The 16,955-nt window shown below is 40.6% G+C and overlaps 1 protein-coding gene across 3 annotated transcripts in view; it reads right to left on the reverse strand.

Moving 5' to 3' along the window:
• Nucleotides 1-16,955, reverse strand: part of MEIKIN (meiotic kinetochore factor) — a 136,504-nt gene that overhangs the window by 70,822 nt on the left and 48,727 nt on the right. For all 3 annotated transcript variants that reach the window (XM_003900088.5, XM_017959850.3, XM_031666783.1), the window contains exon 9: nucleotides 387-457. In XM_003900088.5, coding sequence (XP_003900137.2) covers nucleotides 387-457 — 71 coding nt within the window. The remainder of the gene's footprint in view (nucleotides 1-386; nucleotides 458-16,955) is intronic.

Consider the following 16,955-nt stretch of genomic DNA (forward strand, 5'->3'; position numbering starts at 1 on the left):
GCTCTGTCGCCCAGGCTGGAGTGCAGTGGCGCCATCTCAGCTCACTGCAAGCTCCGCCTCCTGGGTCCACGCCATTCTCCTGCCTCAGTCTCCTGAGTAGCTAGGACTGCAGGCATCCACCACCATGCCCAGCTAATTTTTTGTATTTTTAGTAGAGGCGGAGTTTCCACCCATATTGCTTAGGATGGGTCTCGATCTCTGACCCTCGTGATCCTCCCGCCTCCGGCCTACCAAAGTGCTGGGATTACAGGCATGAGCCACCATGCCCGGCCAAGACCCCATTTCTTTAAAAAAAGAAAAAAGTAAATTTAAACTGTTAGTTAAAGAAAATGGGTGTTGTGTGAAATTTATTATGATTTATGCAGTTATTCTGCTTCAATACTTGCTTTTTTCTTTGTTTTTTCAGGGATTGAAGGGCAAGTTTTCTCAGCAAGTAAAATCTCACAAGCTGCATTATCTATAAATAAAAACATAGTTTAGTATTCTACTTATTTCATCTGTCATTAACTATGAGTCCAAAGGACAAGAGAATTCAAATTTGACAAAACAATATTTTAAAAACCCCTGATTTTAATGACTGCACCTTTGTCAACAATTAAACAAGAAAAATGAATGTATGTTGAATAATAAAAACATCCTTATCTTAAGAGCTCCAGGTTTCAGAGAAGCAAATAAAATATATATAAAATATTTTCTTTTCAGTTAGTAGGGAAAGTTGCATGTGATTATAATTCTTCATTCATTATCCTACCATTTCCACTCTCCACATTTTCAAGCTATTTTTCTACTACAATTTTTTCTTTTTTCTTTTTTTAAATTTCAATAGCTTTAGGGGTACAAGTGGTTTTTGGTTATATGAAAAAATTGTACAGTAGCGAAGTCTCAGCTCTTAGTGTACCTGTTTACTGCAACTTTTCTATCAGCATTTTAAACATTCTCAAGCCTCTCTCATCAAAAAGTTTCCTGGTACCTCATATCCACCTCCTGCTGCAGCCCCTATATCTCTTCTTGCCCACAGGCAAATTTCTTAAAAGATCTTCCATGTATACTAACTTTATTTCCTCTCCTCCTATTTACTTCCAAATCGAAAGTATCCAGTTGCACTTCCACCAATATCAGCAGAGACCTTTCCTGTCCTACCTCACTAGACCTTACTACAACAGGCTGGAACACTTCTAACCTGGCTCCTTTTTATGTCTCTTCTTCAGTCTTGAGTCTTCCCTTTTCCCCTCTCTGGACTCAATCCAAGCAACGAATATTTATTGAGGGTCTGCTATGTGCCAATTTTGCCTATCATATGCATTTAAAGTTGTATATTCAGCTTTTCTTTTCCTTTTTTTTGAGATGGAATCTTACTCTGTTCCTCAGGCTGGAGGACAGTGGTGCGATCTGTGCTCACTGCAAACTCCACCTCTCAGCAATTCTCCTGCCTCAGCCTCCCAAGTAGCTGAGATTATAGGCACACACCACCACACCCAGCTTATATATATATAATTTTTTTTTGAGACAGAGTTTCGCTCTTTGTGGCCCAGGCTGGAGTACAGTGTCATGATCTAGGCTCACTGCAACCTCCACCTCCCGGGTTCAAGTGATTCTCCTGTCTCAGCCTCCCGAGTAGCTGGGATTATAGGTGCCTGCCACCACGCCTGGCTATTTTTTTTATTTTTTAATTTTTTTAGTAGAGACAGGGTTTCACCATGTTGGCCAGGCTGGTCTCAAACTCCTGAGCTCAGGTGATCTGCCCTCCTCAGCCTCCCAAAGTGTTGGGATTACAGGCATGAGCCACCACGCCTGGCCTTTTTTTTTTTTTTTTAAAGTAGACATGGGCTCTCACCATGTTGGCCAGGCTGGTCTCAAACTCCTGACCTCAAGTGATCTGCCTGCCTCAGCCTCCCAAAGTACTGGGATTACAGGTGTAAACCACCATGCCCAGTTCAGCTTTTCTTTATTCTTAACAATACTACCTTGAATTAAGGTACCAAAAGATTTTCTTTAGGTTTCAATAGCATTTCAATTCACCTCCGTCGGCAGTCCATTATCCTTTTATACTTAAAATGCAAATATTGTTTGCCTAAAACTCTTCAAAGCCTTTCCTCTGCCCCCAAGTTAAACTCAAGCTCCTTAATTTACCATTACAAAGTCCTTCTTTTTATGATCTGTGTATTTCTTATGTATTCCTCAGCCTCATTACCGAGGCTAATAGGGTTGCCAGATAAAATACACTATTGCCCAGTTAAATGTGAATTTCAAATTAACACTGAATAATATTTTAGTATATCACATTTAATAGCACAAGCATGAGCAACATTTAGGACATACTTATCTTAAAAATTATTTGCTGTTTATTAGAATTCAAATTTAACTGGGTATTCTGTAACTTTATTTGCTAAATCTGTTAATGCTAGAGACTAATCACTCCTGCTATATGGATCTTTGAGGGTAAGAAGCAGCAGGTAGGTTTGAGAGCTCTGTAGGAGATAAAACTAATACCAAGATTTGGAAATAGATTAGATATTAGCCTGAGAAATGACAAAAAAGGAAGCGTTAAGGATGACCCTCAGGTTTCCGGTTTGCTAAACCACATCTGTTAACCAACCTGGAGGACAATAATGTAGGACCAGGTTAGGTCTTGGCTGTGACAATTCTTAGTCCTCAATCCTCATGTGATTTCATAATCTTGATAACTTTTGTCATAGCTGGGATTATTCCTTCCTTAAAACACTCTCCTCTCCTGGCTTCATCATTCTTTCCTGGTTTTCCTACTACAGCACGAGCCATTAGGTCTCAGTTTTGTTTTTTTTTTAATTTTTTTGCTGGATATTTCTCCCTTTCCCTACCTCTAAATGTTGGAGTGTCCCATTTCCATTCACTGTGTATGCTTTTTAAAAATTATTTTTACCTCCTACATGATTTCATTTAATCCTATGGCTTCAAAACATCTCTTTGCTGGCTCCAAGTATGTATCCATAGCCCTAGCCTCTGGTCTGGAGTTCTCTAGACTCCTGCATCATAAACTGCCTTCATGACATCCCCACTTGAAAGCTAATAAGCCTTTCAGTTTTTAAATATTTTATTGAAGTATACCACATATATAATAGCAGTCACAATCTTGGTATATATATATTCATCCATGTATCTACCACCCAGATCAAGATACAAAATATTTCCAGCACTGAGAAGTTTTCTGTTTTCTTTCCTTGTTGGCACCCTTTTTCCAAAGACTACCACTGTTTTGACATGTCACCCAGAATAGTCTTGCCTGTTCTTGAACTTTATATTTATGAAATTATATAGTATATACATGTTCTGTTGGCGTTCTTTCACAAAACATTATGTGTATGGGCTGACAGATCAAATTTAATATATCCAAAAAAATTCTCTTAACCATTCTCCCAACTTGGTCTGCCCTACAGTGCTCCCATCTCAATAAATGGTATCATCATTCATCTGATTTCTCAAGAACTTAATATTCATCCTTGACTTCTATTTTTTCTCTTACCTAATATCCAGGATAATCACAGATTCCTGGTATATCTGCCTTTAAAATATATTCCAAATCAGACCACTGCTACTATCATGGTTTAAAACACTATTATCTGATCACTGTAATAGTTTAATAAGGTCTCCTTGCTTCCACTCTTGCCGTTGTAGTCTATTCTCCACATAACAGCCAAAATGATAATTCTAAAATATATAATCTGAGTCTTTGGAACATAGAAAACTACCACCTCTTAGAACCTTAGGACCACAGATGCACTGGACCCAGACACAAAGAACTCAAGGGCTCTTGGAAGCTTGGAGTTTCTCCAGTTTAGAGCCTGCTCCTCTGGAGTGAGGGATAAAGCAGAAAGAATAGGTGAAACACAGTAGTTTCTCAGATTTATATTTAGATTATTTTCCATCTTGCTACAACATATATGAATATCCTAAAATGGTAATGTCAGGTGTTGTAGCTACTGACCTATGGGATTATTTAAATTCATTTAAAATGAAATAAAATGTAAAATAAAGATTATATATCTCATCATGTCATCTGTCTGCTCTAAGATGATCTAAGATGTATTTCTTAGTACATTTAGAATAAAATCCATAGTCCTTACAATAGTATACAAGGCTCTACTTTATAAAACCTGGTTAGCTCTCTGACCACAATTTCAACCATTCATCTTCCTACTCACTGTGCTCCAGCCACAATGACCTCTTTCCTCTTCCTCAAGCATGCCAAGCACATTCCCATCTCATGGTCTTTTCATGTATTGTTCCCTTTGCCTGGCATGCTCTGCCTCCCAGGTTTCCACAAGTCTGACTCTCTAACTTTATTCAAGCTCTCACCTCCTCAGAGAGGCCTATCCTGATTGCTCTATCTAAAATAGCATGCCTGGTTACACCTCTTTACCCTACCTTATATTCCTTAGTTACTGTTATTTCTACTTGACGTTATATATTTATTTATCTGTTTATTATCTTTTTTTCCACTATGTAACATTTGTTCTATTAGGGCAAGGATACTGTCATGTTTCCCAGTAACTAAAACAGTTAGTGTCATACTTAGGTGCTTAATAAATATTTGCTGAATGAACTAAATTAATGAACACTAAATTGAGATGCCTCTAAGATATCCAAGAGGAGATATCTAAAAGGCAGCTGCATATAATGGTCTTAACCTCAGAGGAGGAGAGTCCAGGTTAAGAGAAAACCTGGAAATCCTGCCTATTACATGACACCTATACATGTCAGGCAGAAGATAAAAAGAGATTAGAATCTAGGAACTAACTCTGAAAAACTCCCACATTTAATGACTGATGTTGGCAATTAAGATTGCAAGTCTGAACAGGAGTTGCTTGAGAAGTACTTTCTTATTTATTTGTTTATCGCTATTACTAGACTATACAATCCGTGACAGCAAGAAAATAGCCATTTCTGAATTTCTTAACACTTAATAGAAGAGCCTGGCACACAGTTGAAACACAGCTGGATTTGTTGAATTAAGAAATGTGTAAGGAAGAACAAAGCAAGATGGCTGAATAGAAGACTCCACTGATCATTGCCCCTACAAGGACACCAATTTAACAACTATCTATACACAAAAAGCACCTTCATAAGAACCAAAATTCAGGTGAGCACTCATAGTATCTGGTTTTAACTTCATGTTGCTAAAGAGGCACTGGAAAAGGTTAAGAAAGACAGTCTTAAATCACCAACACCACACCTCCTTCATCCCACGGCAGCAGCCCTGTGGTGTGTATAGAGAATCTATGCATTTGGAAGGAGAGTACAGGGATTGTGAGACATTGCACTGAACTTAATGCTGCCCTGTCAAGTGGAAGGCAAACCTGGGCTGAACTCAGCTGGTGCCCACCTATGGAAGGAGTATTTAAACCAGACCTAGCCAAAGGGAAATCACCTATTCCAACAGTCAGAACTTGAGTTCCAGCAAGCCTTACCACTATGGAATAAAATGCTCTGGGGCCCTAAATAAACTTGAAAGCCTAGGCTACAAGGACTGCAACTCCCAGGCGAGTCCTAGTGCTGAACTGGGCTCAGAGCCAGTGGACTTGGGGCGGGCGGGGTGGGCGGGGGGAGGGGATGTGACCTACTGAGACACTAGCCAGGGCAGCTAAAGGAATGCTTATGCCACCCTTCTCACAAGCCCAGGCTGCACAGCTCATGGCTCCAAAAGAGACCCCTTTCTTTTGCTTGAGGAGAAGAGAGAAAAGAGTAGAGAGGACATTGTCTTCCATCTTGGATACCAGCTCAGCCACAGCAGGGTACGGTACCAGGAAGAGCAGTAAGGCTCTAGCTCCCAGACAACATTTCTAGACACACCCTGGGCCAGAAGGGAACCCACTGCCTTGAAGGGAAGGAGGACCCAGTCCTGGCAGGTTTCATCACCTGCTGATTAAAGAGCCCTTGGGCCCTAAATAACCAGCAATGATACCAGGTAGTATACCATGGGCCTTAGGTGAGACTCTGAGGCTGGCTGCAGGTGACACTCAACACATTCCCAGCTATGGTGGTTATGGGGAGAGACTCTCTGCCTGAGAGAAGTGAGGGAAATGTAAAGGAGATTTTATCTTGCACCTTAGATACCAGCTCAGTCACAGAAGGGGAGAGCACCAAATGGGCTCTTGGAGGTCCCTAATTCCAGGCCTTGGCTCTTGGACAGCATTTCTGGATGTGCCCTGGTCCAGAGAGAAGTCCACTGCCCTGAAGGGTAAGTCCCAGGCAGCATTTACCACAAGCTGACTGGAGAGCCCTTGGGCCCTAAAGGAACACCAGTGGTAGCCTGGCAGTACTCCCCATGGGCCTGTGGTGGCTGAGGCCACAGGGTGAGGCTCCTCTGCCTGTGGAAAGAAGACAGAAGAGTGGGAAGGACTATGTCCCATGGTACGAGTGCCAGCTCAGCCACAGTACAAGAGAACACTAAGTAGACTTCTAAGGGTTTTGACTCTAATTCCTGGCTCAGGACCTGCCCAGGGTCTGGGGGAACTTGCCACCCTGCAGGCAAGGACATAAGCTTTGCTGGCTTCTTCACCTGTTGTTTGCAGAGCCTTAGGGCCTTGAGAAAACATCGGCAATAGCCAGGTATTAGTTACAATGAGTCTTGGGTGAGAACCAGGGCTATGCTGGCTTTAGTACTGACCAAGTGCAGTCCCAGTATTGGGAATTGGAGGCCACAGAGGTGCTTGTGTTACCCCATCCCCAGCTGCAGGCAGCTCAGAACTGAGAGAGAGAGAGAGAGAGAGAGAGAGAGAGAGAGAGAGAGAGAGAGAGAGAGAGATATTGAGATTCTGTTTGTATGGGAGAAAGTAAGGGAAGAGAAGGAGTCTCTGCCTGGTAATCCAGATAATTCTTCCAGATGCTATCCAGGACCACCAAGGTGGTACCTCCATAAGTCTGCAAGAACTACAGTGTTACTGGGCTTTGGGTGCCCCCTAATGAAGATACAGTTTAGATCACAATACCCAAGTCCTTTCAAATACCTGGAAAGCCTTCCTAAGAAGGACAAGTACAAACAAGCCCAGAATGCAAAAATTACAAGAAATAGCTAACTCTTCACTGTCCAGACACCAACAAACATGTACCCAGCATCAGTACTATCCAGGAAAACATGACAGCTCAGTCACAGAGGGGTAGCGCACCAACGAGGTTCACCGAATGAACCAAGTAAAGCACCAGGGACCAATCCTGGAGAAACAGAGATATATGACCTTTTAGACAGAGAATTCAAAACAGCTGTTTTGAGGAAATTCAAAGAAATTTAAAATAACACAAAAGAATTCTGTCTGGTAAATGTAACAAAGAAATTTAAATAACTAAAAAGAAATAAGAAGTAATGGAGTTGAAAAATGCAATTGACACGTTGAAGAATCCATCAGAGCCTTTTAATTTTTATAATTTATTTATTTTTATTATTATACTTTAAGTTCTAGGGTACATGTGCACAACATGCAGGTTTGTTACATATATATACTTGTGCCATGTTGGTGTGCTGCACCCATCAACTCGTCAGCACCCATCAACTCGTCATTTACATCAGGTATAACTCCCAGTGCAATCCCTCCCCCCACCCCCCTCCCCATGATAGGCCCAGGTGTGTGATGTTCCCCTTCCCGAGTCCAAGTGATCTCATTGTTCAGTTCCCACCTATGAGTGAGAACATGCGGTGTTTGGTTTTCTGTTCTTGCGATAGTTTGCTGAGAATGATGGTTTCCAGCTGCATCCATATCCCTACAAAGGGGACAAACTCATCCTTTTTAATGGCTGCACAGTATTCCACGGTGTATATGTGCCACATTTTCTTAATCCAGTCTGTCACTGATGGACATTCGGGGTTGATTCCAAGTCTTTGCTATTGTGAATAGTGCCGCAATAAACATACGTGTGCATGTGTCTTTAGAGCAGCATGATTTATAATCCTTTGAGTATACACCCAGTAATGGGATGGCTGGGTCATATGGTACTTCTAGTTCTAGATCCTTGAGAATCGCCATACTGTTTTCCATAATGGTTGAACTAGTTTACAATCCCACCAACAGTGTAAAAGCGTTCCTATTTCTCCAAATCCTCTCCAGCACCTGTTGTTTCCTGACTTTTTAATGATTGCCATTCTAACTGGTGTGAGATGGTATCTCATTGTGGTTTTGATTTACATTTCTCTGATGGCCAGTGATGATGAGCATTTTTTCATGTGTCTGTTGGCTGTATGAATGTCTTCTTTTGAGAAGTGTCTGTTCATATCCTTTGCCCACTTTTTGATGGGGTTGTTTGTTTTTTTCTTGTAAATTTGCTTGAGTTCTTTGTAGGTTCTGGATATTAGCCCTTTGTCAGATGAGTAGATTGCAAAAATTTTTTCCCATTCTGTAGGTTGCCTGTTCACTCCATCAGAGCCTTTTAATGGCAGAATTGATCTAGCAGAAGAAAGCATTAGTGAGCTTGAAGACAGGTTATTTAAAAATATATAGAGAAGGCCAAAGAAAAAAGAATAAAAAACAATGAAGCATGTTTACAAGATCTAGAAAATAGCTTCAAAAGGGCAAATCTAAGGGTTATTGGCCTTAAAGAGGAGGTAGAGGAAAAGACAGGGGTAGAAAGTTTATTCAAAGGGATAACAACACCGAATTTCCCAAATCTAGAGAAAGATATCAATATCAAGTACAAGAAGGTTATAGAACACCAAGAATATTTAACCCAAAGACTACCTCAAGGCATTTAATAATCAAACTCTGAAAGTTCAAGGATAAAGAAAAGATTTTAAGAGCAGTAAGAAAAAAGAAACACAACATACAATGGAGCTTCACTAGGAGCAGACTTTTCAGTGGAAAACTTACACTCCAGGGGAGAATAGCATGACATATTTAAAGTGCTGAAGGAAAATAACTTTTACCCTACAATAGTATATCAGGCAAAAATACCCTTTAATCTCCAAGGAGAAACAAAGACCTTCCCAGATAAACAAAAACTGAGGGATTTCATGAGTGCCAGACCTGTTCTATAAGAAATTCTAAAGGGGGTACTTCATTTACAAAGAAAAGGACATTAATGAGCAATAAGAAATCATGTGAAGGTACAAAACTCATAGGTAATAATAAGTTCATAGAAAAACACAAAGTATTATAACAGTATAATTGTGGTGTGTTAACTACTCTTTTTTATTTTTTATTTTTTTATTATACTTTAAGTTCTAGGGTACATATGCACAACACGCAGGTCTGTTACATGGGTATACATGTGCCATGTTGGTTTGCTACACCTATTAACTCATCATTTACATTAGATATTTCTCCTAATGTTATCCCTCCCCCAGCTCCCCACCCCCTGACAAGCCCCAGTGTATGTTGTTCCCCATGTGTCCATGTGTTCTCATTGTTCAATTCCCACCTACGGGTGAGAATATGTGGTATCTGGTTTTCTCTCCTTGTGATGTTCCCCATGTGTCCATGCGTTCTCATTGTTCAATTCCCACCTATGGGAATGTGGTATCTGGTTTTCTCTCCTTGTGATAGTTTGCTCAGAATGATGGTTTTCAGCTTCATCCATCTCCCTGCAAAGGACATGAACTCATCCTTTTTCATGGCTGCATAGTATTCCATGGTGTACATGTGCCACATTGTCTTAATCCAGTCTATCATTGATGAACATTTGGGCTTGTTCCAAGTCTTTGTTATTGTGAAGAGTGCTGCAATAAACATACGTGCGCATGTGTCTTTATAGTAGCATGATTTATAATCCTTTGGGTATATACCCAGTAATGGGATCACTGGGTCAAATGGTATTTCTAGTTCTAGATCCTTGAGGAATTGCCACACTGTCTTCCACAATGGTTGAACTAATTTACACTCCCACCAACAGTGTAAAAGCATTCCTATTTCTCCACATCCTCTCCAGCATCTGTTGTTTCCTGACTTTTAAATGATCACCATTCTAACTGGAGTGAGATGGCATCTCATTGTGGTTTTGATTTGCATTTCTCTGATGACCAGTGATGATGAGCATTATTTCATGTGTCTGTTGGTTGCATAAAGGTCTTCTTTTGGGAAGTGTCTGTTCATATCCTTTGCCCATTTTTTTATGTTTTTTTTTTCTTGTAAATTTAAGTTCCTTATAGATTTTGGATATTAGCCCTTTGTCAGATGGGTAGATTGCAAACATTTTCTCCCATTCTGTAGATTGCCTGCTGACTCTGATGGTAGTTTCTTTTGCTGTGCAGAAGCTCTTTAGTTTAATTAGATCCCATTTGTCTATCTTGGATTTTGTTGCTATTGCTTTTGGTGTCTTAGTCATGAAGTCTTTGCTCATGTCTGTGTCATGAATGGTATTGCCCAGGTTTTCTTCTAAGGTTTTTATGGTTTTAGGTCTAACATTTAAGTCTTTAATCCATTTTGAATTAATTTTTGTATAAGGTGGAAGGAAGGGATACAGTTTCAGCTTTCTACATATGGCTAGCCAGTTTTACCAGCACCATTTATTAAACAGGGAATCCTTTCCCCATTTCTTGTTTTTGTCAGGTTTGTCAGAGATCAGATGGTTGTAGATGTGTGGTGTTATTTCTGAGGCCTCTGTTCTGTTCCATTGGTCTATGTATCTGTTTTGGTACCAGTACCACACTGTTTTGGTTACTGTAGCCTTGTAGTATAGTTTGAAGTCAGGTAGCATGATGCCTCCAGCTTTGTTCATTTTGCTTAGGATTGTCTTGGCTATATGGGCTTTTGTGGTTCCACATGAACTTCAGTTTTTTCCAATTCTATGAAGAAACTCATTGGTAGCTTGATGGGGATGGCATTGAATCTATAAATCACCTTGGGCAGTATGGCCATTTTCATGATATTGATTCTTCCTATCCATGAGCATGGAATGTTCTTCTATTTGTTTGTGTCCTCTTTTATTTCGTTGAGCAGTGGTTTGTAGTTCTCCTTGAAGAGGTCATTTGCATCCATTGTAAGTTGGATTCCTAGGTGTTTTATTCTCTTTGTAGTATTTGGGAATGGGAGTTCACTCATGATTTGGCTCTCTGTTTGTCTGTTATTGGTGTATAGGAATGCTTGTGATTTTTGCACATTGATTTTGTATCTTGAGACTTTGCTGAAGTTGCTTATCAGCTTAAGGAGATTTTGGGCTGAGACGATGGGGTTTTCTAAATATACAATCACCCATCTGCAAACAGGGACAATTTGATTTTCTCTTTTCCTAATTGAATACCCTTTATTTCTTTCTCTTGTCTGGTTACTTTGTCCAGAACTTCCAACACTATGTTGAATAGGAGTGGTGAGAGAGGGCATCCTTGTCTTGGGCCACTTTTCAAAGGGAATGCTTCCAAATTTGCCCATTCAGTATGATATTGGCTGTGGGTTTGTCATAAATTTTGAGGTACGTTCCATGAATACCTAGTTTATTGAGAGTTTTTTGCACGAAGGGTTGTTGAATTTTGTCGAAGGCCTCTTCTACATCTATTGAGATAATCATATGGTTTTTGTCATTGGTTCTGTTTAGGTGATAGATTACGTTTATTGATTTGCATATGTTGAACCAGGCTTGCAGTCCAGGGATGAAGCCAACTTGATCATGGTGAATAAGCTTTTTGATGTGCTGCTGGATTTGGTTTGTCAGTATTTTACTAAGGATTTTCATATCGATGTTCATCAGGGATATTGGTCTACAAATCTTTTTTTGTTGTGTCTCTGCCAGGCTTTGGTATCAGGATGATGCTGGCCTCATAAAATGAGTGAGGGAGGATTCCCTCTTTTTCTATTGATTGGAATAGTTTCAGAAGGAATGGTACCAGCTCCTCTTTGTACCTCTGGTAGAATTTGGCTGTGAATCTCTCTGGTCCTGGACATTTTTTGGTTGGTAGGCTATTAATTATTGCCTCAATTTCAGAGCCTGTTATTAGTCTATTCAGAGATTCAACTTCTTCCTGGTTTAGTCTTGGGAGGGTGTATGTGTCCAGGAAGTTATCCATTTCATCTAGATCTTCTAGTTTATTTGCATAGAGGTGTTTATAGTATTCTCTGATGGTAGTTTGTATTTCTGTGGAATTGGTAATGATATCCCCTTTATCATTTTTTATTGCATCTATTTGATTCTTCTCTCTTTTCTACTTTATTCGTCTTGCTAGCAGTCTATCAATTTTGTTGATCTTTTCAAAAAGCAGCTCCTGGATTCATTGATTTTTGAAAGGTTTTTGTATCTCTATCTCCTTCAGTTCTGCTCTGATCTTAGTTATTTCTTGCCTTCTGCTAGCTTTTGAATTTGCTTGCTCTTGTTCTCTAGTTCTTTAAATTATGATGTTAGGGTGTCAATTTTGGATCTTTCCTCCTTCCTTTTGTGGGCATTTAGTACTATAAATTGCCCTCTACATACTGCTTTAGCTGTGTCCCAGAGATTCTGGTACATTGTATCTTTGTTCTCATTAGTTTCAAAGAACATCTTTATTTCTGCCTTCATTTCGTTATTTACCCAGTAGTCATTTAGGAGCAGGTTGTTCAGTTTCCATGTAGTTGTATGGTTTTGAGTGAGTTTCTTAATCCTAAGTTCTAATTTGATTGCACTGTGGTGTGAGAGACCGTTTGTGTGATTTCTGTTCTTTTACATTTGCTGAGGACTGCTTTACTTCCAATTATGTGGTCAATTTTAGAAGAAGTGCAATGTGGTGCTGAGAAGAATGTATATTCTGTTGATCTGTAGTGGAGAGTTCTGTAGATGTCTATTAGGTCTGCTTGGTGCAGAGCTGAGTTCAAGTCCTGGATATCCTTGTTAACCTTCTGTCTCATTGATCTAATATTGACAGTGGGGTGTTAAACTCTCCCACTATTATTTTGTGGGAGTCTAAGTCACTTTGTAGGTCTCTAATGACTTGCTTTATGAATCTGGGTGTTCCTGTATTGGATGCATACATATTTAGATAGTTAGCTCTTCTTGTTGAATTGATCCCTTTACCATTATGTAATGCCCTTCTTTGTCTCTTTTGATCTTTGATCGTTTGAAGTCTGTTTTATCAGAGACTAGGATTGCAACCCTTGCTTTTTCTTGCTTTCCATTTGCTTGGTAGGTCTTCCTCCATCCCTTTATTTTGAGCCTATGTGTGTCTCTACATGTGAGATGGGTCTCCTGAATACAGCACACTGATAGGTCTTGACTCTTTATCCAATTTGCCAGTCTTTTAATTGGGGCACTTAGCCCATTTACATTTAAGGTTAATATTGTTATATGTGAATTTGATCCTGTCATTATGATATTAGCTGGTTATTGTGTCCGTTAATTCATGCAGTTTCTTCCTTGCATCAGTGGTCTTTACAATTTGGCGTGTTTTTGCAGTGGCTGGTACCAGTTGTTCCTTTCCATGTTTAGTGCTTCCTTCAGGTGCTCTTGTAAAGCAGGCCTGGTGGTGACAAAAATCTCTCAGCATTTGCTTGTCTGGAAAGGATTTTATTTCCCCTTCACTTATGAGGCTTAGTTTGACTGGATATGAAATTCTGGGTTGAAAATTCTTTTCTTTAAGAATGTTGAATATTAGCCCTCACTCTCTTCTGGCTTGTAGGGTTTCTGCCAAGAGATCCACTGTTAGTCTGATGGGCTTCCCTTTGTGTGTAACCCGACCTTTCTCTCTGGCTGCCCTTAACCTTTTTTCCTTAGTTTCAACCTTGGTGAATCTGACAATTATGTGTCTTAGGGTTGCTCTCCTTGAGGAGTATCATTGTGGTGATCTCTGTATTTCCTGAATTTGAATGTTGGCCTGCCTTGCTAGTTTGGGGAAATTCTCCTGGATAATACCCTGAAGAGTGTTTTCCTACTTGGTTCCATTCTCCACATCACTTTCAGGTACACCAATCAAACGTAGATTTGGTCTTTTCACATAGTCCCATATTTATTGGAGGCTTTGTTCATTCCTTTTCCTCTAATCTTGTCTTCTCACTTTATTTCATTAATTTGATCTTCAATCACTGATATCCTTTCTTCCACTTGATCAAATTGGCTATTGAAGCTTGTGCATGCATCACGAAGTTTTTGTGCCGTGGTTTTCAGCTCCATCAGCTCATTTAAGGTCTTCTCTACACTGTTTATTCTAGTTAGCCATTCATCTAACCTTTTTTCAAGGTTTTTAGCTTCCTTGCAATGGGTTAGAACATGCTCCTTAAGCTCAGAGAACTCTGTTACTACCAACCCTCTGAAGCCTACTTCTGTCAACTCATCAAAGTCATTCTCTGTCCAGCTTGGCTCCATTGCTGGCGAGGAGCTGCGACCCTCTGGAGCAGAAGAAGTGCTCTGGTTTTTAGAATTTTCAGGTTTTCTGCTCTGGTTTCCTCCTATCTTTGTGGTTTTATCCACCTTCGGTCTTTGATATTGGTGCCCTACAGATGGGGTGTTGGCATGGATGTCCTTTTTGTTGATGTTGATGCTATTCCTTTCCATTTGTTAGTTTTCCTTCTAACAGTCAGGTCCCTGAGCTGCAGGTCTGTTGGAGTTTGCTGGAGGTCCACTTCAGACCTTGTTTGCCCGGGTATCACCAGCAGAGGCTGCAGAACAGCAAATATTGCAGAACAACAAATATTGCTGCCTGATCCTTCCTCTGGAAGCTTCATCCCAGAGAGGCAGCCGCCTATATCAGGTGTCTGTTGGCCCCTACTGGGAGGCGTCTCCCAGTTAGTCAGGGACCCTCTTGATGAGGCAGTCTGTCCATTCTCAGAGCTCAAACGCTGTGCTGGGAGAAACACTGCTCTCTTCAGAGCTGTCAAGACAGGGACGTTTAAGTCTGCAGAAGTTTCTGCTGCCTTTTGTTCAGCTATGCCCTGCCCACAGAGGTGGAGTCTATAGAGGCAGTAGGCCTTGCAGAGCTGCAGTGGGCTCTGCCTAGTTTGAGCTTCCCGGCTTTGTTTACCAACTCAAGCCTCAGCAATGGCAGAAGCCCCTCCCCATGCCAGACTGCAGCCTCACAAGTCAATCTCAGGCTGCTGCACTAGCAGTGAGCAAAACTACATGGGCATGGGACCCCCCTGAGCGAGGCATGGGAGAGAATCTCCTGGTCTGCTGGTTACTAAGACAGTGGGAAAAGCACAGTATTTGGGCAAGAGTGTCCCATTTTTCTAGGTACAGTCGGTCATGGCTTCCCTTAGCTAGGAAAGGGAAATCCCCCGACCCTTTGTCCTTCCCAGGTGAGTCAATGCCCCGCCCTGCTTCAGCTTGCCTTCCATGGGCTGCACCCACTGTCTAACCAGTCCCAGTGAGATGAACCAGTCACATCAGTTGGAAATGCAGAAATCACCCATCTTCTGTGTTGATCACGCTGGGAGCTGCAGACCAAGGCTGTTCCTGTTCAGCCATCTTGGAACAGACCTCTACTCTTACCTCAATTAGAAAGACTAAATGATGTACTAGCCAAAAATAATAACTAAAATAACTTTTCAAGACATAATGCAATAAGATATAAATAAAAACAACAAAAAGTTAAAAAGTGGGGAAATGAAGCTAAGATGTAGAGTTTTATTAGTTTTCTTTTCACTTGTTTGTTTATGCAAACAACATTGTCACCAGCTTAAAATAATGGATTATAAGATAGTATTTGCAAGCCTCATGGTAACCTCAAATCAAAAAACATACAACAGATACACAAAAAAATAAGAAATTAAACTATACCACCAGAGTAAATCACCTTCATTAATAGAACACAAAAAGGAAAGAAGGAAGGCCACAAAACAGCCAGAAATACCAAAATGTCAGGAGTAAGTCTCTATTTATCAATAGTAACACTGAATGTAAATGGGCTACACTTTCCAAGCAAAAGACCCAGAGTTGCTGAATGGATTAAAAAAAAAAAAAAAAAAAAAAAAAATACAAGGCCTAGTGATCTGTTGCCTGCAAGAAACACACTTCACCTATAAAGACACACATAGACTGTAAATAAAGGGATGCAAAGAAACAATCCATGCCAATGGAAGTCAAAAAAGAGCAGGAGTAGCTATACTTATATCAGACAAAATAGATTTCAAGACAAAGAAGGTTACATATAATGACAAAGGGGTCAATTCAGCAAGAAGATGAAATAATTTGAAATATATATGCACCTAACACTGGGTCATCCAGATATATAAAGCAAACATCATTAGAGTTAAAGAGAAAAATAGGCCCTAATACAAAAATTGCTGGAGATTTCAACACTCCACTTTCAGCATTGGACAGATCTTCCAGACAGGAAGTCAACAAAGAAACACTGGACTTAATCTTCACTCATTCATTTGTCTTCAATTATTCAGAACAAATAAACCTTATAGATATTTACAGAAAATTATATCCAATGGGTTCAGAATATACATTTTTCTCCATACCACATGGATCATTCTCAAGGTCATATGTTAGGTCACAAAACAAGTCTTAAAACATTCCAAAAAACTAAAATAATATCAAACATCTTCTCTGACCACAATGAAATAAAACTGCAAGTCAATAACAAGAGGGAAGAGGGAGGTAAGATGGCTGACTAGACACAGCCAGCAGGAACATCTGTCACTGAGGGAATGGGACATTGGGAAGACTGGTGCATTCCTAGCAGATCTTCAGAGGGAAGGCATTGAGAGTGAATGGAAGGAAGACATAGATGCTAGCCTAAAGGAAAAAGAAGCTGGGAAACCTGCACAGGGCTACTGCACACTGGGACTCATTCCTGGCCCCCAGTGACTCCTGGGGCAGGGGTGAGTTGAGCAGGCAAGTAGCAACCCACCCTCGCCAGGGGCCTCTGGAATCCCCGCAGGAGGAGACCTCATGACCCCCACAGACACTTGTTTTGTAGGGGCAGAACTCCAGCTGGTGCAGATCCCAGAGAGTTTGGTGTTGGAGCCATGTGTAGCAGAGCACAGCCAGGGACGCCCATCCCCCAAGGCTTGCCTCACTCCTTTAGGAGACTTTAGCCCTAAGGGAACTGTTGGACCTGAACAGCACAGGGTAGTCTTGCCCATGAGACCAGA

This window comes from Papio anubis, chromosome 5 (genome assembly GCF_008728515.1).
Source record: "Papio anubis isolate 15944 chromosome 5, Panubis1.0, whole genome shotgun sequence".
NCBI classification, from domain to species: Eukaryota; Metazoa; Chordata; class Mammalia; order Primates; family Cercopithecidae; genus Papio; species Papio anubis.